The 22,232-nt window shown below is 45.8% G+C and overlaps 1 protein-coding gene across 2 annotated transcripts in view; it reads right to left on the bottom strand.

Moving 5' to 3' along the window:
- The window catches only part of Xylt1 (xylosyltransferase 1), a 286,510-nt gene that overhangs the window by 184,823 nt on the left and 79,455 nt on the right, over positions 1-22,232 (bottom strand). For both annotated transcript variants that reach the window (XM_087586867.1, NM_022295.3), the window contains 1 exon segment: positions 7,450-7,488. In XM_087586867.1, the coding sequence (XP_087442993.1) occupies positions 7,450-7,488 (39 nt within the window).

Here is a 22,232-nt window from a genome sequence, read left to right as displayed (position 1 = left end):
TGGGTTTGAGGCTACTCTGCTACTCAGGAGGTCTTATGTTTCAGGCCAGGCCTCAGACTTTCAATATATTCACACTCTTTCCCTGCAAAGGATGGAGTAACAATCCCTTGCCCAAAGAACTATGGGCATGATTAGAAAAGGCTATTCATACACAGTGCTTAGCAAAGTCCTAGGTGTATATAAAACCTGCAGTGACTATCAACAGTAAGTAGCCTCATCTAGATCCTCTCTGGCCATCTAGAAACATTTATATTGCAGCTTCAATAATTCTAGCACTGAAACATACTCTTAAGATCCCCAGTTTGTACAGCTCTACCGGAAAACCCCGTGGAGCTGACAGTCCATGCCTCCCAGACCTTGGCACATGCTACACCTATGTCAGATGTCAGTGGGCCTCCTGATGCTGGTGATTTGGTGCAAACATGACCACGGTGTCTTGTCCCTTGGTTGTCAGTTTCCCAAGATTTTGTCTCAGCACTTGAAGTGCATGGGACTCTCTAAGGGTAGAAAGAGTCTACTGGGAGACTTGATTCTTCCTACTAGATATCTACACAAATCTATGCTTAGCCTATTGGGTACCTATACCCGACTAACTCTATTTCTCTAAGCACACATGATCTACCTCATCTACTTTATACCTGTCAGAATCTGCATCGTCTGGATCTTTACCATATAAAAGCCACACCCACACTAATCACTCCCTGTACAAAACCTGCATCTTTATTTTATTGCAATATCTTAGCAACATAGCAGCAAGAGCAAAGGGCTTCATCTGTCACCTGGTTGTGGTTCCTGTCCCATCACAGGCATAACACTGGACTTCAGTTTATACATCTGTAAAATGGGATTAAAACTACTACCTGTCTCCTGGGTTCTCCAAAGTATCCTGTTTCATTTGGGCAGATAATGGAGGTTCTTCATACCTCAGTTTCTCATCCATGAGAGGGGAGTGACAGCCACACTCCCTTCCGTACAGGACAAGGACAGAATGTGGGTGGTGGAATCCATGCAAGAAGCATTCTAAGTTTCAGTGGCAGTCCAAGTAAGGACTTAGTAAACACAAGCTAAAAGTACTAGGTTGCTAAGTACACATAATGTATAGGCTTCATCTCAAAGTAAACTTTTTCATTGGTTATTGTTGCCATAGAAGGACTTAGTACATACTTCCTGAAAGTGCTAGGTTGCCAAGTATACACACAACGCATGTTTCTCGTGTCAATACAAGTACATTCAATGGGTATCGTTGTTATAGTAAGTACAACCAAAATTTGCTCCAGAAGCTTATATTTTGCCTGTTTTGTTCCCATCTTGTGGTTCTATTTGGGAGTGGTGGGGATGTGGAGTTTTCAGGAGGAGAAGAGAGGCCTAACTGGCCTAAGTAGGTTACTAGAAGCAGGCCTTTGAACTGCCTCTGCCTCTGCCATCTGGTCTACCAGGGTGTGAACCACTGCTATATATGATACCCCTACTGCCAAGAGCCTCACCTTTCTTTCCTTGTCTTGATGGACTGAGGCTTTTTAAACTATGAGCCTAAAGCAGCTTTTCCTCTACAAAGTTGCTTCTGTTGGGGATATAGGTCATAGATTGAAAAGTGACAATTGCTATTGTCAAGAAGAACAATGACTTTATGTATTCTGAGTTATGTGATCTACTCAGGCCACTAAGGTTTAGGCTTGGAGAAGTGAAGAAGGGTGATGTCGACAGCATCTATTTCCTGTGACTGTGCAGGTGCATGTGGCTGGACTTTGGAGAACTGGCTTGGTTATTTGTGGACCGGTGTCTCACAGCAGTCACTCTGAGTCACAGGAAATAGAAAGGATCCTTGGCAATGAGACCACAGTTCTTCCTTGGGTACAGTCTCCCATTCTCTGCCTAGACAATGGTCCAGCCCCACCAATGCTAATTAGAGACCTGCAAACCAGAGTCAGCAGAGCTGATGGCAGAAAGGGATTGCTGTCCCCCAAACTGGTCTGCTCTGCCCTGGAGAGGCCCTGCTCCCACAAGGAGGCAGAAGATGGAAAGCAATTTGGTCTCTGCCATCTCTCAACAGATGCTGGGCACCATAAGAATTAATGGGCTGGAGACGCAGGTAAGGGCCATTCAGAAGCTCCTCATTACTTCAAAAACCGCTCTCTATGGAGGAAAAGGTTAATCGAAGCCCAGAGCTGGAAGAGAGGCGAACAGACTGCAATTGCTTTAATCCCAGTGGTGGCAGGAAAGCTTCCAGAGAAAGAAGTTTATACCAAAGAGGCTGTGCTTTGCCCCAGAAAGTGGAATTGAGCCTAGAAACCAGGAGACCTGCTCCAGTAGTCCAAAAGCCCTGACCAAGCCCTCTCTGAAGCACAGCTAAGTAGCAGAACTTTTATTCTGTTTTTCTTTGATTTAGCCATACTATGGATAGATCTGCTAGGCAAATGTGTTACACTCCCAATTGTAATTTCTTAAAAACAAAAATCCTGAATATTCTCTATATTAATGAGCCATAAATCTTGTAGGAAATTATCTCTCCTGGTGAGTTTTCCTCCCTAGTCATAATTATCTGACAAGATGTGACCTTTGTGTACACAGAACACATGGTTATGAATATTGAGGGGGTAGTTTATTGTACTTATAATCAAGGTCAATGTCAATACAGAGGGAATGAATGCACCATGGCTAGCACCTACAGGCTGCCTGAAATCTTATATTAATGGAAGTTAGTGAACTTTGAGTATAAGCAATAATACCAAGGAAGCCAACATTGCAGGGCTAAAGTATTGTTGAGAAATAAACTGTTGAGAAGCAAACAAGCGCACACTGAGCTTTGTCAACCTTGACACTATTGATATTTGAGGCTGGGTAACGCTTGAATGGAGGGAGACTGCCCCATGCATTATAGAATGGCCAACAGGTCTCCACTTTGTACACAAGATGCCAATAGTTCTCCTGTCTCTGAGTTTTGACAGCAAACATTATATTTAGTCATATCATAGGCAAATGTCCTGGTTGGCCAACCTCTCCCTAGGTGAGTGAGAACTATTGGTTTACAATGAGGCTCAAGTTCACTTCAGCAGGAGCCCATAACTTAACTAATAGCAACCATTGTCCAGATTCCTGACATTAGTCCCCAGATGAGCACAACACACTGAGGCCCCATGCTTCCTCTCACTGGACAGTTACGGGAACAGTGACCAGATGGCTGTGAATTTATGTCCCTTCTCTTTCCCCCTCATTTCCTTGATTCTAGCTTGATAAGGTAATTCCTTATCCACTTTGACATGATGATGACACAAAGCACTGGAGGAGTTTGAAGCAGCTCGCATGGCTTAATTGATCCTAAGGAAAAGTGGCATTATTATTATAGCCACCGAGATGGAATACGCACAAGTTTTGGAATGTGATTCCTGTCATCTCTTAGCAAGATTAACTCTCATCTCCTAGCGTCTCTTAGCACGTTGACTGTATCAAGTCTGACCTCAAAACACACCTTCTGTCAAGTGTAATTAGCCTGGTGCTGGGGAGGCTGAGGCTGAGGTCAGAGGATCCAAATTTCAAAGCCAACCTGGGCTATAGAGTGAGACTCTGTCCACTGTGTCAAAGAGAAAAAATAAAGCAAACCTTTCACCCCTGAGAGAGAGTTTGGGGATCAAGTCCCTCCTACTCTCTTATAAGCATACGTGGCTCATTCCATTCACTCTGGCAACTCATATTAAGAGCATGATCACATGCCTGCATATTTCTCATCTGATTCTTCCAACATGACTCGAGGCAGAAGCCTTCTGCCTCTCTTGCTGTCACATCCCTGATGTTGTCTCACACAAGGCCTGGCCTCTGCGTGGCCTCACAGCTATTTATTGAATAAGCCAAGATGAATGGATTACACAGTGTAATTTTAAAGCTTTCATATTCCCTGGCTTTGTTTGTAATCCTCCTGGCCCTAGCAGCATCTTTAAATAATGTGACTGTCACTCCCTCCCTCCATGCCCCCATTTAGCTGATCAAAGGAATTCAAGTACCTGGTTAGATTTGAAAACTGAGCAGTCAGGAACATTCCCTTCCTGTAGCCCTTGATCTCCAGGCCCTGGGTGATCTCCATATAAATGAACTTCTGTTCCCTTCCAAGTGAGCCAACCTCAGAAATACCCAGATTGACAGATCTTTACTCTACAAAAGAGCTCCTCCAGGACAGCTCCCCAGGTGTCTGCATCTGACTCAGAGCCATTTGCTAATCAGCAGAGGGGCTGTAGGAAGTAGGAGTCAGTGAGTACTGAAGGTGAAATTAAATGACAAGAGGCCTTGGCAATTGGAGTAGGTTCAGAAATGATAGTCCCCCTTGAGGATCAATGAAGAAGAATCAAACACGCATTCAGATTTATCACAATATTATTGATGCTCAGGGAGACAGTCTATTTTTCTGTTGTTCTGAAATGAATTTTTTTTCCCCGATCGGCTCTGTAGCTGATGGTATTTACCCATAGGCTTTATGGCAGCCTGTATGACAAAAAAATAAAAGCACATTTCAAACAAAGCCATCTCTCTATCTGTCTGTCTGTGTATCCACCGTCCAAGCATCTATTTGTCTTTAGGTATCTATGTATCTGTCTGTCCATATCCATCCAGTATCCATCCACCATGACCTCTACCTACATATCTGAGTACAGCTGTAGATACTTGTGCAAAGCATTCCCTCTGTTTATCTATCCAGCCATGGATGCATATATCTTCTATCTGCCTATCCATCATCCATCTGTTGTCTGCCTGATTGTCTGTCTGTCTGTCCATATCTATCTATCTATCTATCTATCTATCTATCTATCTATCTATCTATCTATCATCTATCTATCCATCTATCTATCTATCTCTGTGGTAATTTGAAGAGTAAGGTCGTTTTCTTAAGCTCATATGTTTGAATACTTAGTCCTTAGTAGGTGGAACTGTTCTTGGGAACAGTTAGGAAGCGTAGCCTTATTGGAAGAAGTGTATCACTAAGGGCAGGCTTTAAGGTTCCAAAAGCCTATGCCATTCCTAGTGTGACTACTACATCCTGCTTATAAATCAAGAAGTAAGTTCTCGGCTACTGCTCTAGCATCATGCCTGCCTGCCTGCCTGCTGTGATGCTATACTCCATGACATTGCGAACTCATCCTCTAAAACTGTAAGCCCCAAATAAAGTCTGTCTTTTATAACAGGAGTTCTCAACTTGTGGGGTGTAATCCCTTTGGGGGATTACATATCAGATATCCTGCATATCAAATAGTTACATTACAATTCATAACAGTAGCAAAATACAGTTTTGTGTGTGTGTGTGTGTGTGTGTGTGTGTGTGTATGTGTGTGTCTGACTTAGAATGCAAACTATTCTTTTTTTTCTCCATCTTTATTAACTTGGGTATTTCTTATTTACATTTTGATTGTTATTCCCTTTCCTGGTTTCCAGGCCAACATCCCCCTAGCCCCTCTCCCTCCCCTTCTATATAGATGTTCCCCTCCCCATCCTCCCCCCATTACCACCCTCCCCCCAACAATCACCTTCACTGGGGGTTCAGTATTGGCAGGACCAAGGGCTTCCCCTTCCACTGGTGCTCTTACTAGGCTATTCATTGCTACATATGCAGTTGGAGTCCAGGGTCAGTCCACGTATAGTCTTTGGGTAGGGGCTTAGTCCCTGGAAGCTTTGGTTGGTTGGCATCGTTGTTCATATGGGGTCTCAAGCCCCTTCAAGCTCTTTCAGTCCTTTCTAAGATTCCTTCAACAGGGGTCCCGTTCTTAGTTCAGTGGTTTGCTGCTGGCATTCACCTCTGTATTTGCTGTATTCTGGCTGTGTCTCTCAGGAGAGATCTACATCCGGCTCCTGTTGGCCTGCACTTCTTTGCTTCATCCATCTTATCTAGTTTGGTGGCTGTATATGTATGGGCCACATGTGGGGCAGGTTCTGAATGGGTGTTCCTTCTGCCTCTGTTCTAAACTTTGCCTCCCTATTCCCTGCCAAGGGTATTCTTGTTCCCCTTTTAAAGAAGGAGTGAAGCATTTGCATTTTGGTCATCCTTATGTTTTAATGAGTGCCATCCTCACCACTAGGGGATCCTAGGTATCTTCAAGACCTTCACCAATATTCTCTCAGCATCAAGTTATTCCTATATTGAGAATGCCCAAAGGTTTGAGATGGTCTTTAAAGTCCAGTGAATTCAGTGAGTTAAGGAAAGAACAAGCCATTAGATGACTAAATTCCACAGGTAAAATTCACTCACAGACACAATGGCTAAAGAGATATGCAAAGAATGAGGAACAGCAGAACAGAGGTCATGGGATCCTTCTCCTCAAACCTAAACATCTGTCCTGTCCAACCATCCCTGGGACCTGCTCCTCTCTAGGATAGCTATACTGGTGTGCCCCTAGGAACAGGGCAGACAAGCACAGAGATTCACTGAGGATCCATTTCTCCTGCAGTGGAGAGGCCACACTGAAGCAAGGTGGTTTGTGACTTTCCGGGCTCTGGATAGGAAGACTTGAGCTGAGGTGCTGGTGTATTGCAAGGACCCAGAGCTGGAAGGAAGTAGGAAGGTGGTCTTTGCCAGCACGCTATAGAAATCCCCCAAAGGGCTGTTACACATTCATGAACTGTTCAATATGTTTTACTGTGTCTGATACCTGGAAAGCGTTCTCACTGGGGCTCCAAAGGAGGTCCAGCCTGCCTTCCTTTTCTCCTTGTGGTCTAACCAAAGCACGGAGCTAAGGAGGTCATCAATCCCCAGACACGCTCCCCACAAAGCCTGTATGAAAGGCTGCATTTCACAGTACTAAAGCTTACACAGGCACCCACTCCATGGACCTCTGACGTGTCTCAAGATCATTCCTATGATGCTCACTAGGACTCTGTCAGAAGGCACGTTTAAAATGGAATGAGAACAACTTAGAGGTTAGACAGTTCCGTCAACACTGCAAGCAAGAAGATGCAGAACTGTATTCTACCTGTGTCTCAGTGACTCTGAGGCAGGCCCACAGAGAAGACATAAGAGCCAGGTCACATTCTCCCATCCCTGGAGCCATGGGCCGTCTACCCCACACGGAAACTCCACTGCTATCTATATTGTTCAGAATGTTCCAGCACCCAAGCAGATAGTATGATTTCCTGCCCTGGGAGCTGGGTCTTGTTGTTACAGTATTACTGAACGCCTATTATCAAAAGCTGTGGTCTGCTAGTCAAGACTGGAGTCTAGCTCTGGGTGGTGATGTGCCATTGTCTGTTCCCTTGAGAGTTAATCCAGTTGGGGTGGCTAATTACTTGGCCAAGGGTCCACCCTTCAGAAAGGCAAGTCACCTTAACAGTCACACCCTAAAGTGATAGGAAGAATAATTAAGCCCTTTAATGAGAAAATGCACATTTTTCCCCCCTGGATTTTCTGCCCCTATAAAGAGCTGTCACAGAACCTCAAAGTAAAGATAAGTGTCAAAGGCCACAGGAGGCACTCACCTGGGTCTCTAGGGTGATCAGTGGACTTGGGTGTGGATCCTGTGGGGAGAAAAGAGAAAACCCTGTTAAGTGGTGAGCATTGCTTTCAACCCTGTCTGATATCCCGTCGGATGGGGTCAGTCAGACCCTGTCTTCTCAGTTCTCTGAGAATGCCAGACCTTGACCCAGTCTGCCCTCTGCTGAAACCCAGCGCTCCTTTCCATATCTAAGGATGAAAGGGACCCACGGCTGTCCATAAGGAGATCACTGTGCAGAACAAGGAGGAGGGGTGAGAGGTGACTCAGATGATAATGCACGAGGACCTGAGTTAAAGGACTGGCATGAAAAGCTAGGAAGGGACACACAACTGTAATCTTAGGACTGGGACACAGTGACAGGCAAATCCCTGGTGCTCACTGATAGTCAGCACAGCCTAATTGGTGAGCTCCAGGCCAGTGAGAGACCTTGTCAAAACAATAAGCAAGCGAGCAAACAAACAATTCCCCCTCCCCAACCAAACAAAAGCAAAACCAAACTACCAATGTGGCTGGCTCCTGAGGAATGATACCCGAGATGGACCTCTGACACCACATATTTGTACAAACACACATGCGTGTAGCCACAAGGTACCCATAAGAATGTGGGCTCACATGAATACACATATACATACAGGAAAAAGAGGAAAAGGCGCCTTTTCAACACATCTTCAGTGTGTTCAAACCCCCTATCTGAAAGAGACTTGGGTGCATAAGAGAATCAGACATAAAGTTATGGTTTATAACAAGGTTGTAGATTATGTGTATTCTTGTAAGACTGGAAGACACAAGAAAGAGAAAAAAGGGGGAGCCAATTCCTGTGGGAGCCAAACATCCCAGTAGGCCAGGAAAGATCTTTTCAGGCCAGAGAAACATCCCATTCATTCACTCTTGACAAAAGCCAATTGACTGGGGATGCTGGGTGGTAAAGTCTGGGGTCACTAAGCATGAATTCTGGGTTGGGGGAGGGGCAGGGCAGGGGCAGATGGAGGGGGTGAGGACTAATCAGAGGTGATGGCATTCCTTTCCTGAGTGGTTTCCAAGGAAAACAGGAAACCCAGCACATAAAGACTATTTTTGTCTATACCACGTCTGCTCGGAACTTAACCATCCTATGTGACCATGATTCTGGGAAAACCACATTTAGCCGCCTCTACACAGGACGGCCATGCTTGTCAGGCCCTGGGTAGACATCCAGTTTGAAACTTGGCTCTCTCAAAGCAGAGTTTTCCAATACAGGTTTCTAGGAAGCCATGCAAATTAGCACCAGGCTAGCCTTCTTCAAGTACTGTGAATAAAGGAGAGTGAAGAAAAAACCCAACATTCTAAACTCCTGGTAGAGAGACGGGGGTGGGGGGTGGCATTGAACACTGGGCTGCATGTATGCTAAACAATCACTCCACTGGCCTCTCACTTTAATTTGTATTTTGAGGTACAGTCTCCGTAAATTGCTAAGGCTAATCTGCTGGAACTCACTGTATCCGGCTGGCTTTAAACTTGTAATCCCCTTCCTTGCCTCAGTTTCCCAATTTGTTGGTCTCGCTGTCCTACAGGCCTTGTTTTTGTTAAACATTTTAAATATTGTTTTCTTACTGTCTGAGACAAGGTCTTTCTGTGTAGCCCGAGCTAGACTGGTACTTGCTATGCAGTGCAGGCCAAGCTCAAACCTATGGCCATCCTCACACTTCTGCCTCCTGAGTGTCAGGACTGCAGGAACACACTACCAGACCCTGCCCTCGCCTCAATTCCTGTCTGACAATATCTTTCTCGTGGCACATTTGAGGCATGGTCTCAAGCACATTCAGACCTCTGGACTTTCCTTGAAGGGGAAGAAAATTTGTCTTCCCCCAATTCCAGTTTTGAGTCCAAGTCCCAGCACTTCCCTGGCACAACTCCAGGGACGTTGCCACGGAGAGCCCTCGCTCACTCTGACTTTCATGCTGTCTGAGCACAGAGAGTCCTCGCACCCAGGAAAACACTATGGGAAGCTTTTCCTTCACTCTACCACACTGCAAAGCTGACCCACAAGGAACTGATGAGGAGTCTTGGAGAAAACAGTTCAGGTCTTCCCTCCACAAACTCTCCCGCCCTTTTTTCAGGATAGCATTCAGCTATGATCCACTAGAACTCAATGTTTACCAAGGTACTTAGGGTGGGGCACGCAGGCTCACCATTCCTTCCCTTCTAGCCACACTCATCATTTGTATGATCAGTGATGTACAGAGCTGGAGAGCGGAGCCCGGGTCCCTACTGAATGGCCACACAGGGCAGGCCCCAGTTTACTCTTCCAGAGATGGATTCATCCTCCCCATCTGTGGTTGGCGCAGACCCTGTTTGTCCTGCACAGCCCCTGGTCTTCACATCACCATCCACTGCGCCTGCACATCTCTTCTAACTGTCCCTCCGTCCATATTCATCTAGATTTGAATCGGAACAGAAGAAGCTGTGGCTCGGCCTCAAAATTAGCCACCTTCTCCAAAGCCAAATCCTAGCTAGTGCTGCACGGGGCATTGGGTGCATGCCCAGATTAATTAAGTTGTGCTTCATGGCCCATTTGGCTATTGTATAGGGCTTATGCTTCATTGCTCAGAATCCCAAGACAGCAAAGAAAGGGGGAATGCAATCCTAAACCCCTAAGAAAAACTTCACTAGGAAAGACCTCCCTTGGAAAGCTATGGAAAATCTCTGCCAGTTATGAGGATGATACCAAGAGACTGGTCCTTTGACACAGCACACAGCATCTACTCTTTATCTTGGGTTCCAAAATCACAGACCCTGTCACATGCAGTCGGGAGTCCAAGGTTTATTTCAAAAGCTTCTGGGAGAGGGAGTACAAAGGGCCCTTATTTAGCATCTTAATTAACTGGCCAGGAAGAGGATGAAGCCCTCACAAGGGGCCTGTGTCACTAACACTCAGCTGTTCTCATGCCAACCACACTTCCTTCTCCTAGCTGGGTGCGCACTGGAAATGTGAGACTCTCCCTAACCGGCTAGGTCCTGAGGACTCAAGGTATGACTGCATATCTGTGAGGTCTCACTCACAGTAACAACCTCCTTAATTGGAAAGGCTAACGAAGTGGAACTGGGTCAATGATGCCGTCTGCCTAATCCATCCTGTCTGTCTAAATTGGGACTCTTAGGTTTACAGTAGAGTAAATTCCTGTCTGTCAGAGAGAAGGCTTCAAGGGACCAAAGGGGAATTTGCAAAGTGCTCACCCACTCCAGTGGAGTGCTTCTGGAATTATAATGAGGATGCCAGGACCACAGAACCTCCTGTGCTAGGGAAAGCACTCGTTCAGGGCACCAAGTGCAATGACAACTTGGAGAAGGCAAATGGAGAACCAATGGAGGAGACGAAATCTGTGATCTTCATTTCTTATGGCTCCCTAGACCCACATTCTCCAGTCCTGGGACTTTGAGGTTCTGCTTGGCCTTGGCCACTTGAGCTGATCCACTGGGAGTTTCTCAGAACATGTTAGACAACACAGAAGTGAAAGATATGATTGAACTTGATCTTCTGTGGTTTTTCCACCTCAAGAAGAATATGACTCAGGTGGCTACTGGTGCAAGGAAGAGGAGAGCTATATATATATAGAGAGAGAGACATGGAACCAGCTTATAGCTTAGACTAAGCCCAATATACAGATCCCTAGCTCACCCCCTACCAACAGAAAGCACAGAGAAAATGTATGTCTGCTCTTTTCGTGCACTGAGTTTAGAGTAATTGGTTATACAACATTACTGTGGTCATAACTAACTGATACACTCTCTAAACCCTGAACTTAAAAGAACTAAATATTTTGTCATAAACCCCACAACCTTGAAACTCAGTTTACTTAAGTATAGAAATGCATTCAAAGGAAATGCGCAGAAATAACTATAACGAACAGCTATTATTTCTCAATAATAATATAGTGCTAGCTGTACCATGACATCAAGCACGATACACTTGGCCATAAGGATCCTGGATGGCCTCTGAGTTCACCTTCTGCATCCCACAGGATTCTTCAGGAGTCACTAGAGGCCAAAATAACACTAAAGGAGATGGCCGTGGAAGAGTCTCTTTCCCCAAGAGCTACACTGCTTCTATTCCTCTGGCTTATTAACATTATTACTTAATGAAGGTTTAGAGCAGTTAAACACTACAATGTGAGCATCTCCTGTTCAAAATGTTTGGGACCAGAAGAGATGTTGGAATTTTCTGCATCTGTAGTTGTTATGGGGACTGACCTGATGTCCCTTTTCCGATTTCGAAGCACGATGGGTTTGGGAAGTAGGAAATGCTACCAACAACAACAAGTAATACTGGGTGAATCCTTTCTACATTCCAGGCCCTGGGCTTGCCTCCTGTGCAGATATCATTTCAATTTCCCCTGTGATAACTCTCAGAGGGTAGAGACAGAGAAGCTGATGGCCAGAGAGAGCTGGAATAACCTGCCCCAGGTCACACCGTACAGCACCAAGCCATAGATGGCCCTCTCTTTTATAGCAACTCATGGAGAATATAGTCTGACTTACAAAAAGTCATCTCACACTTTGACTCATATCTACCAGAGACATACATTCAGCAATAAGCAGGATCACAGCAACAAACAGCAGACCACACCCACGTATCCCACACACACCCACATACGTTTAGTTGTTTTAAGATTGTAGACACTGTTGAGAGAAATTAGCACAGGAACCATGACTAAATGAAGCTGGTCTCTGCCCCAGAGAGAACTGAGTATTTAGCCAGATCAGTCGACATACACTTTCTGTGTTCTGTGCCAGCAGCCTGCACTGTGTCTGCCGGTCACCACAAAGAAGCCGCACATGAGTCAGAGAGACTCTGTGTACACTTGCCTCTGGGCTGACTGTTCAATCTGAGGAGAGCCAGATTACGGTTTTAGAGAAATGAAACTCATCTGCCCATCACAAGTCTTGTTCATAAGATCAGGAAGCTGGACTCAAATATTGTGTAGTCCATGGAGACCAAAGGCCAGATTCTAACAAGCAATTAAGCTTCAGGAGAGACAGCAAGGAGAAACATGTGCTTGGAATCTCAGGCATACACCAGGCATTTCTGGGTTTTTAGTTTTGCTCTAACAGGTGGTTTGTTGTTAGGCAATGGCTCAGGGTGGAGGTGACAATGATTCATGCTTTTCACACAAGACTTCTGAAGTCAGAGGGCCCTTACAGTATACCCTGTTTCTCAGTCACTCCCATGAGATGTGCCTGAAGACCAGCTCGCTCGCTCGCTCTCTCTCTCTCTCTCTCTCTCTCTGTCTCTCTCTCTCTCTCTCTCTCTCTCTCTCTCTCTCTCTGTGAACCCTGTGACTGTGGCTAGAACTGAAAACTCTCTAGCAAGGAATTAAGGCCAGCTTGGTAGACACAGAGAGGTCTAAGCTAGACAGAGTTCTTCCAGTGAGAATCTCTGAAAAAAATTGCTTATGAGGTCAAAATAACCTTCTCTTTGTTTTTTGTGCCTACCTAGTGAACACTTAGACATATCCCTAACGTTAATAAGACATATGTCATCTGAAATGCAAGTTGCTATAGATACTTACTAACTCCATGTCAGCAAAAAGCACATAAAAGTCACCATGTCATTTCAAATACTTTCTCTGTGACATAGTTTGCACTGGTGCAGCCCTGCCTGGGGAGGCTTCCTGCATCACAGATATTCATGGTAGGGCTGGGGGTGGGGTATATTTGTTTACAAACAGTACCCAAAGGGGAGAGAGACAGGACCAGGGAATTGGTTTCTCTGATGCCAGACATAGGTTCATTAGGAACTCCCGTAACTGGGTATTCTAGGCAAATGTTCAAAGGACCTACATTTTTACAGAATGCCCATGGGCCATTCTCACCTACAAGGATCCTGAGGGCCTCTGCCCTGTGTCAGGGAGATGTAAGATGGTGAAATGACAAAAGGCAAACGTTGCATCTCTACTCAGCTGGCCACTGAGTATCTTCTGTACACATGACTCCTAATACTTTTGATGCTGGTGACATCTGTGTCCTAAGGAGTTTTCTGCAAAGTGTCAGTTATTAATTTTTTCCTACTTAGAGGGATAAGGTGTCTCTCCTGCCCCATGGAAATGGCCCAAGGTGTCCTGTCTTCTCTTCAGTCTTATCTCCCTAGGCATGTGTAGTTTCTGCTCATCTCTTTCTCAAGCCCTAAACACAGCAATCAGTGCCACATAACGGAGGATGATCTCCATGGGATTGCCTTGGTGACTTCTTTCACAGGTAGGTGGCCCTGTGACGAAGGCAAGGCACATGGCTGGCTAGTGGTGCTGAGGAAGGGATGTCAGGGACACAGAACTCTCCTTGTCACCTCGGTGAGGAGTGCTCTGCTTTGACTTGCAGTCCAGAATCACACAGAACACAATTTGCTGAGGAGTGACAACTCACATTCAAATAAGGATGAGGTGGAGAAATCAGAAACTCCATAGAGAAGGGAAAGGTCATGTCAGTTGTTTTGTTTGTTTTTGTTGTTGGTGGCAGTTTTTTTTCCAGTGACCCAGGCCATTGCCACAGGGTACATTTGTCTTCCTCTTGCTACCTTCCAAATTTAAAAAGTTTTATACACATATAAGTCTGATTTCTTTTCAATATCCTTTCCATCTATTTTATTCCAACTCTCTCCAATAATCTACAGTGTGATGCTCAAGCCTATGGATCTGGGAGAACCTTACCTACAGCCTTGGAAAATATGAGGGAGTATGGCCCCAAGGGAACACAGTCAGCATTGCAACACCTGCCTTCCTTAGAGTGTAGACCCCAGAACATGAATGGTCAACAAACCTGTTCGCCATCATATGCACAGTTTTGTTGTTTGTACCCAAGAGGGTCTGTTTTTCCATAAAGAGATGTGGACCTGGGAAAGCTGGCAGTGAAGTGTTTGCTGTCCAAGCGTGAGGCCCTGAGCATGGATCCCCTGCAACCATGGAAAAGTCCCAAGCAGCACATGTGCCTAGGACCCCAGCTCTGGGGTGGCTGAGACAGGTGGATTCCAGAGAAACTCTGGACAGCCAGTCTAATTGAATCAGTGAGTTCTAGGCTCAACAAGGAATCGTGCCTTGGAACATAAGACAGAGGGCTGGGGAGAGGGTTTCAGGGGCAAAGTGCCTACTGGACAGAGGTAAGCCTCTCCAGCACTCACCTAGAAGCCCGGCCTGACTGTGAGCACAAGGGGCAGGAGTATGTGGAGCCCTGGGGTGGGGTGGAAGGCGTTGCCTGGCAGCTAGTCTAGCTAGTGAGAGTCTAGACACTCTCTGCTCCAAAAACCTAAGATGGAGACTTAACAGGAAAACACCTTCCGGCAACCTCCAGCCTGGACAGTCCTCTCTCTCTCTCTCTCTCTCTCTCTCTCTCTCACACACACACACACACACACACACACACACACACACACACACATACACACACCACCACCACCACCACCACCCCACATAAAGGTCATATGTATGTCTGGTCACCGCTGACAGTAAGCAGAACACTAGGGAGCATTAGGCTCCTCCTGAATGTAAGACATTTTGCTAAGTGGGTCACTGAAATTTCATGTCTAAGAGGTGACATTAAAAGCCCATTTAACAGATGGTGAAACTGATGTTTGGAGAAGTAATTTGCCCAGGGTGGATCATTAGTAGGTGTCTCTTATGGTTTGGTTTAGCTCTGAAGTGACGCTGTAAAAGGCTCATATAGTGAAGGGTTGGTCCCTAGCTGGCAAAGTGATTTGGAAAAAATTTGTAAATATTAGAGGGTGATGCCTAGTTAGAAGAAATAGGTCATGAGGAGAGCAGCTCATTAGAGCGCTCTCTCTCTCTCTCTCTCTCTCTCTCTCCCCCCCTTCTCGCCCCATCCCTCCCTCCCTCCCTCCCTCCCTCTCTTGCAGCCCCACTTCCCCCAGCCTTCCTGTACATCATTAGGTTACAGTCTCACCATGCTTTCCCCACCATGATACCCTGCCTCAGCAGGATCCCAACGGATGATCCCCATGGGACCCTGAGCCAGAAAGAAATAAAACCATCCCCCCTCAGGTTGTTCTCTAAAGGATTTTAGTCCCAGCTGTGGAAAGGCAACAGCTACAATATCAGAGCCAGCACTTAGAGCACAGAGCTAGGGCCATGGATGTATGTGTTGCCCACCTACATAATGAGTTCCCTCCGTGGTTCAACCACATGATGAATCAAAATCACTCACCACATTTCAGTTTAATGGTTAGTACCAAATAGGAGCCTACGAAGACTAGGGGACTGGATCAGATTCTTCTAGTACTAGGTCTCCCCCATTTTCTCCATCTAGGCCTTTGAGTTAATGGGTATTAAAGTTAAGTAAATGATAGGAACTAAGGGGGACAATCCAGAAAAAAGTTTGCCTCACAAGCATAAAGCCCTGAGTTCATTCCTCAGAGTATGTAAAACCTGGGGATGTGGTCACTGGAGGGTCCCTGGAACTCACAGGCCAGCCAATGTAGCCTACAAACAATGAGCTTCAGGTCACAGAGAGAGGTCCTGTCCTCAAAATTATGAAGTGAGTGGTTCTTGTTCATCCACAGCTTCCACGTGCATACGCACTCATGTGAGATGGCATACACATATGTAAACACACGCCTGCACAGCACACTCAACAACAGCGGTAATGACAACAGCAAAAGCTACTCATGCTTGCTGTGAAAATGGACTGAGACAGAGTTTGCTAGCCTGGCTCAGCCTTAGCCCAGAGTGGGAGTCACAGCACCAGTCTTCCTCTGAAGACAATCACTGTCACCTTACAGTGTTCTTCGTTTTGAGAGTCACTTTAGTCCACAACGAGGCCCTGCTTTGTAGCAGCCTCAGCCTCTACCCAGTGCAACCCAGACAAGCGCTCCTTCCTGGGCTTCTGCATGTAGCCCTTCAGTTCTGCGGGCAAGAACATCTGCCAGGGGATGGAAACACAAGCCGCACCTTCAGTTTCACTCAGTCATTGGCGTTTCCTGGGCACCTACTGGTTTTTCATTCACTTGCTGGGTTGACCAAGATAGCACTGAGTATGTCATCTACTACCTGGTGTTTCAGTGACACTGTGCTGTGTTCTGAGGCTTTGGGGATTGGCAGGTGAGGACTTTGTTCCACAGGGAGGCAGTATGGATTTGAGCCCCGGGTCTGAAATTAAGAACCAAAGAAGAGCAAAGGAAGAGAACTTAAAGATGCAGGTGTGTAGCTCTGTCCCTCTGTGGGGCCTGTGAGGGTGTGTGTGCACGTTTGTGAGTGCTTGCATGTGTGCATGCGTGTGTGTGTGTGTGTGTGTGTGTGTGTGTGTGTGTGTACGTGCATGTGCATGTGCGTGTACAATATGGTTTTTGAGTTAGGGTTGCATGAAGCCAGGTTGGCTCCAAACTTGTTATGTAGCTGGGGGTGACCTTAAATGCTTGACACTCCTGCTTCTACCTTCCAAGTGCTGGCATTTATGGGGCTGTGCCGCCATGCCTGGTTTGTGCAGTGTTGGACCCAGGGCTTCACAGATGATAGGTAAGCACTAAGTAATTGCATCCCCAGCCCACTCTGTGGGTATTGTTCGCCAATTACTTGGTTTCAGAATCTCCATACAGCAAATGAACAGACACTACAGATAACTCCATCTTTCCTACAAGGTTGACTGAATGTAGCCCAACCTCAAACCAGCCCCCATGCTTCCTGGCGAGTCTGTGTGAGATCCAGGCAAGAAGTACATTTCCTAAGGGCTACCGCCTGTCTGAATCAAAATTCAGTATGGCCAGGAATGTAGCCAACCGTAGGTCACTTGTCTAGCATGTGATCCCTTGGTTTGATCTCCAGTGCTGCCAAAACTCAGCCTGGAATCCAAGTTTGTAGACGTTACAGAGTTCCGGATTCATCCTGTTTTGCCTAAACAAATCTCTCAGCCTTCCCAGGCTCCCCCATTCCCTTTCTTTTCTGTCCTTCTATTACTAGAATATATTCTGTACCAAAGACACCACATCCCTTTGGGAGACTGATTCAGCTGTGCTTCATGGGTGGAATATTTCCAAGAGACCACACGCAGAAATGCCAAAACAAGCCATGGAAGGAAAAAGAAAAGACCAAAAAGACAAGGAAAACAAAACAAAACCAAAAAAAAGGAACCAACGATCCTGAGAAAAGAGCTCTGAACTCCAGGCTCTGGGATGGACAGAAGATTCCTCACTGGTCTAGGGGAGCTGCTGAAAATACATGGTTACTCTGTGGGCCCAAGGAGAAAGATGGTCTTTCGACAGTTAGAGTCCACGTGGAGCTCAGCACACCTCAGCAGAGGAAGGTCCAACCTGCCTTCCTGAATCCCTCTTCCACTTCTTTGTGACATCGATGGTACTGCTGCTGCTGCTGCTGCTGATGATGATGATGATAATGATGATGGTGATGATGATGATGACGATGACGACAACACATTTGATGACAATGGTCACTTTATTTCTCAGTGCTGATGATATAATTCCATACCTACTGTATGCTAGGCTAAAGCAGGGTCTGGTGTATTGCGCTAGTGGACATCATATCTGACACAGCTCCATCTCATCCTAGCCCCAGTTCCAGTGAAGCAACCCCAGCCCTATGGTGGCCATCATCACAGCTATCATTCTGAGGTCCTTAAAAGGAACCACGATCAGCAAGTGACAGCAATAAAAGTATAAGCAACATGTTATTACATCATCAATCCACTCTCACAGAACAGTTGTGAGACAGGATGTTTATCCTGGGGATGGGGATGTGGCTCACTTGGCAGAACACTTGCTTAGCATGCCTCCCCAGCACTGCACAGAACAGGGGCACTCAGGAACATACCTGTAATCTAACAGGAGGTACTTGCAGGGAGTCACAAGGTCAAGGCCATCCTTAGCTATATAGCAAGATTGAGGCCAGGCTAGGCTACATATTTGTCTCTAAGCCAGTCAGTCCGACAGACAGACATTTAGAAAACAAAATGTCCCTAAAGACTGGACATAGGAACAATCACTTTCTATATTTTTACTATGAGGAGGTGTTCTTTGTGACATCATTTGTTTATTGGGCTCCACATTAGAAATATCCTGGGGTATTGTTCCCAATTTAAAGAGGTAGAAATGCAGCTGGGACAGGCATGGGACTTGCTCAAAACCCAGCAAGACTAGTGTAACCTTATTACCATCACAGTCATCTGAAAATCAACAGTGGAAAGTGAACCACAATACTTGGGTGTTGTCTGCTTTGGCCTCTATGATGAGCAAAGCGTTTTAAAACTAGCTGCAAACATTTCAATAGAGGACGACATCTCCGAATCTTAGTGGATGCCTTTTGTTGCGATGTCAGCAGATGTGGCTAAGGCAGACAAGCCTCAGGGCCACAGTAAGAATCACACAGCGTCTGCCTCTTGGAGTTGGACTCTGTGCTGTAGCCAGTTCTGTCCACCAACTTGTGTCCAGGAAGCATGTGAGCTTGTGATTCTCAACCATCTGGGTGCCATCTTTATCTTAAGAACTCTCCAGGATGCCTCCATCTTGCCCCAGCCCGAGGAATCAGTTTCCAAGGGGTATTTCTTCATGTCATGTACATATATACAATGCCATGTAGATTTCACAGGAGAAAGAGGTTCTAAAGAGACAGAAGAAGGCTGAACATGGTGTCAGCCTCTACACTGAGCTTCATGGTATGTTGGTGTGTGTGTGTGTGAGTGTGTGTGTGTGTGTGTGTGTGTGTGTGTGTGTGTGTATGCACGTGCACGAGCTCAAGTGCTTTTTTGCGTGTTCTTGTATGTGTGAAGGCCAGCGGTTGATATCAAGTGTGGTCTACAATTGCTCTCACTGAACCTGGAGCTCGGCCTATTTGGATAGACTGGCTGTCCAACAAGTTCCAAAGATACCCCTGAATCCACCTCAGTGCTGGACAACAAATGCTGGGATAATAATATGCACTAGGCCTTTTACAGGGTGCTGGGCATCTGAACTCAGCTGCAAGTACTTTATCAATGGAATACTCTCCCCTGCTTCTTGGTCTTGTCTCATGGGGACTGTGAGTTGGGAGGGGATCAGGAAGAAGGAGGGGGGTATGGGCCAGGAAGACAGAGGGGGCTGTGGGACAGGAGGGCAGAGGTGGCAGGCAGGAGTAGGCGGAACAGGAAGAAGTTCCTGGTGTTCTCTGCCTGCTGGTTTCCTGTAGTCACCTCTGCAGCTGCCTGCAGACTGTGGGGCTGTTCACGGAAAGAAGTGCTCTCATCACCCATGACAACAGACTTGGCCCAAGGAACCCAAAACGTGCACAGCCCCCAGAGGCAGGAAGACCAAAGAAAGCCCAGTCTGACACAGCATGCTGCTCACTGCTCACAAAGCTCCAGCTGGGTGAAAGGGACAGGACAAGGCAAGAGGAAGGGAAGGGGGTCCAGGGCACCCCAATGTACAATGAACTCCATTCTCCAGTGAATAAGCAACTCTCCTCAAGTCCATTTCAATGGCTTTGTTTTGAGGACGAATTCTACACCCAGAAAGCCCAACTTGTCAGACCTCCTGCCAAGGTCAACCAAGAGCCTGAGATCCCCAGGCAAGTTGATAATTGACACCCAGGCTACAACGTCTGTGCTAATTCCTGCTGGACTGAACCAAAGCCCACAATGTTTCTCTTTATTTCTGTGCCTTTCTGCACTGGGTGGGAGGGGGATGCTAGCTCACATGTAGGCTGTGCTTGGTGTTTCTGCAGGCTCCATTCAGGGGGCTAAGTGCTTCCTTCCCCAGAACTTCACTGAGACATCTGCAGGGGAGGGTGAGAAAGAATGGGAGACACAGACCCTAGTTAAAGTCTCAGTTCTCATTCGCTACACAGTGAGAATTATCCCCAGTATCCCAGAGCCTCTGTGGGGAGGGCACTTTGGGACTGTGACTAGTAGAGCTTTTGCAGAAGTAACAAATGAACTGGGACTGGAGAGCCTCATTCAGTTCAGAGGTGCTTTGATCTGCCTGCAGAAGGACTTCAGAATGAAAGAATGACACAGAGTGGCAACTTATACAGGAAAGTGCAAAGCTGAAGTTCTGATAACATATATCTAGCATCTTCTAAAGGCACTTGCTCACCTGGGCCGAACAGCAACCTCCCATCTCACAAGAAGCATGGGCCCAGCAGTTTGCCAATGCACCTATGCCAACACCATTTCTTTACTTAGGATGCTCATGTGTGGTGTGAATAGGGGTTTGTGGAAGTGAGAACTGGGGTTCAGAATCTCTAGCTTAGTGGGTCTCAAGTCATGCCTCATGGAGAAACTGGGCTTAGACAAAATGTGGGTACAATGTGACATGAACTGGACATAAAGCAAACTTGCCTACAATGTCCAAGGATGATACAGCCTAAGAAAAGCATGTGATATACCCAGAGATACTTGGTTAAGAGCAGTCTATGCGGCCAGAGAGGGAGCATATTCCTATGGCTGCCTCCTCTGCCTGATCCACATATGTCCATACTTCAGAGACTCTGTAGGTTCAGTGCCAAATGGCACCAAGAAAGTGATCATTGCAATAAAGCCAGCCATATGAACTTTCCAGATGTTCAATGCATGCAGAAGTTATGTTCATATGATACTATATTAAGTCTACAATAGCATTATGTCCAAAAGTAGGCACAAAACTTAATTAAAAAGAATCAGTTGATAAAAATGCTAATGATCATCAGAAATATTGGTGCTCATGGACTTGCCTAATCAGAGGTTGCCTCAGTTCTTCAGTGTGAAAAATGCATAGTACCTATAAAATGCAATAAAGCAAAAATGTAATAGTATGAGGTGTGTTGTTGCTCTTTAGACAACTTGCCCCATTTTCCCACGATTGAGGACTGTCCTCTTTATTTGAATATTTAATGGAGTCATCTTGGGACTTGTGCATAGAAAACTTTGGATGGATACTTATTGACTCTAGATTTAGTGGCTCTCAAGCCGTGTTAGTTTGTAATCCAAGAGGCAAATGAAAGACAGATGCTTAGAACCCAGAATGAATGGCAGGATGGTCTTCTTACTATAAAGTAAGGAATGTCCTCCTCACAAACTAAAATGTGTGGAGAAATGGCAGTGAATACTAGTCAGCTAATATATATGTTATGAAAGTAGAAATGTTATTGTGTATGTGATGCATGGCATAGCTAACAAACTAGGCTCTGGTGCAACTACATTACATATATGGATGTCATAAATCTAAAGTATGTTCCCAAAGCCAGGGATGTAACCTCAGTGGGAGAGCACATCGTAGCGCATTGTGTGAATGCTTGGGTTTTGTATCTAGCATCACACATAAAAAAAATAAAATGAAATAAAATACAGGAATGTATGCACAGTTTCTTCCATCCTAAAAACTAGAAGATCTCCACATTGTCTGCCTATTGTCTAAAACTTCTCAAGCTTTTTGAGTCACCCCACTCCTGGCACTATTATCCAGTGGTTATTTAGGTAGGAAGGTGGAGAGTGGCCAGCATCAGGTTTCCCAAGCCAACTTTGATTTCTGAGCTAGAACAGAAGAGGAAATGAGTGAGAGAAAACGCATTCCATATTTCACTTCTACACTTTGCATTTATAATCATTCATGCAGACACAGCTTTAAATAACGAAAGGGGGGATAGTACAGTCGTTCTGATCTCACCTGCTAACTGTGTTTACATGCTAACAGCGTTTCTCAGGGACAATTATCTTATTACTAGTTTGCTAATCTTTTCAATCTTTCCAACACAGTTTACAGCTGCAGACTTCAAAAATTAAGGCTAATTAAGACCCTGCTTCAGGCAGGTAGCATAAACCGCTCAC

This window comes from Rattus norvegicus, chromosome 1 (genome assembly GCF_021556685.1).
Source record: "Rattus norvegicus strain SHRSP/BbbUtx chromosome 1, alternate assembly SHRSP_T2T, whole genome shotgun sequence".
NCBI classification, from domain to species: domain Eukaryota; kingdom Metazoa; phylum Chordata; class Mammalia; order Rodentia; family Muridae; genus Rattus; species Rattus norvegicus.
The sequence above is the reverse complement of the archived record's forward strand: the minus strand, read 5'-3'. Positions and strand labels throughout refer to the sequence as shown.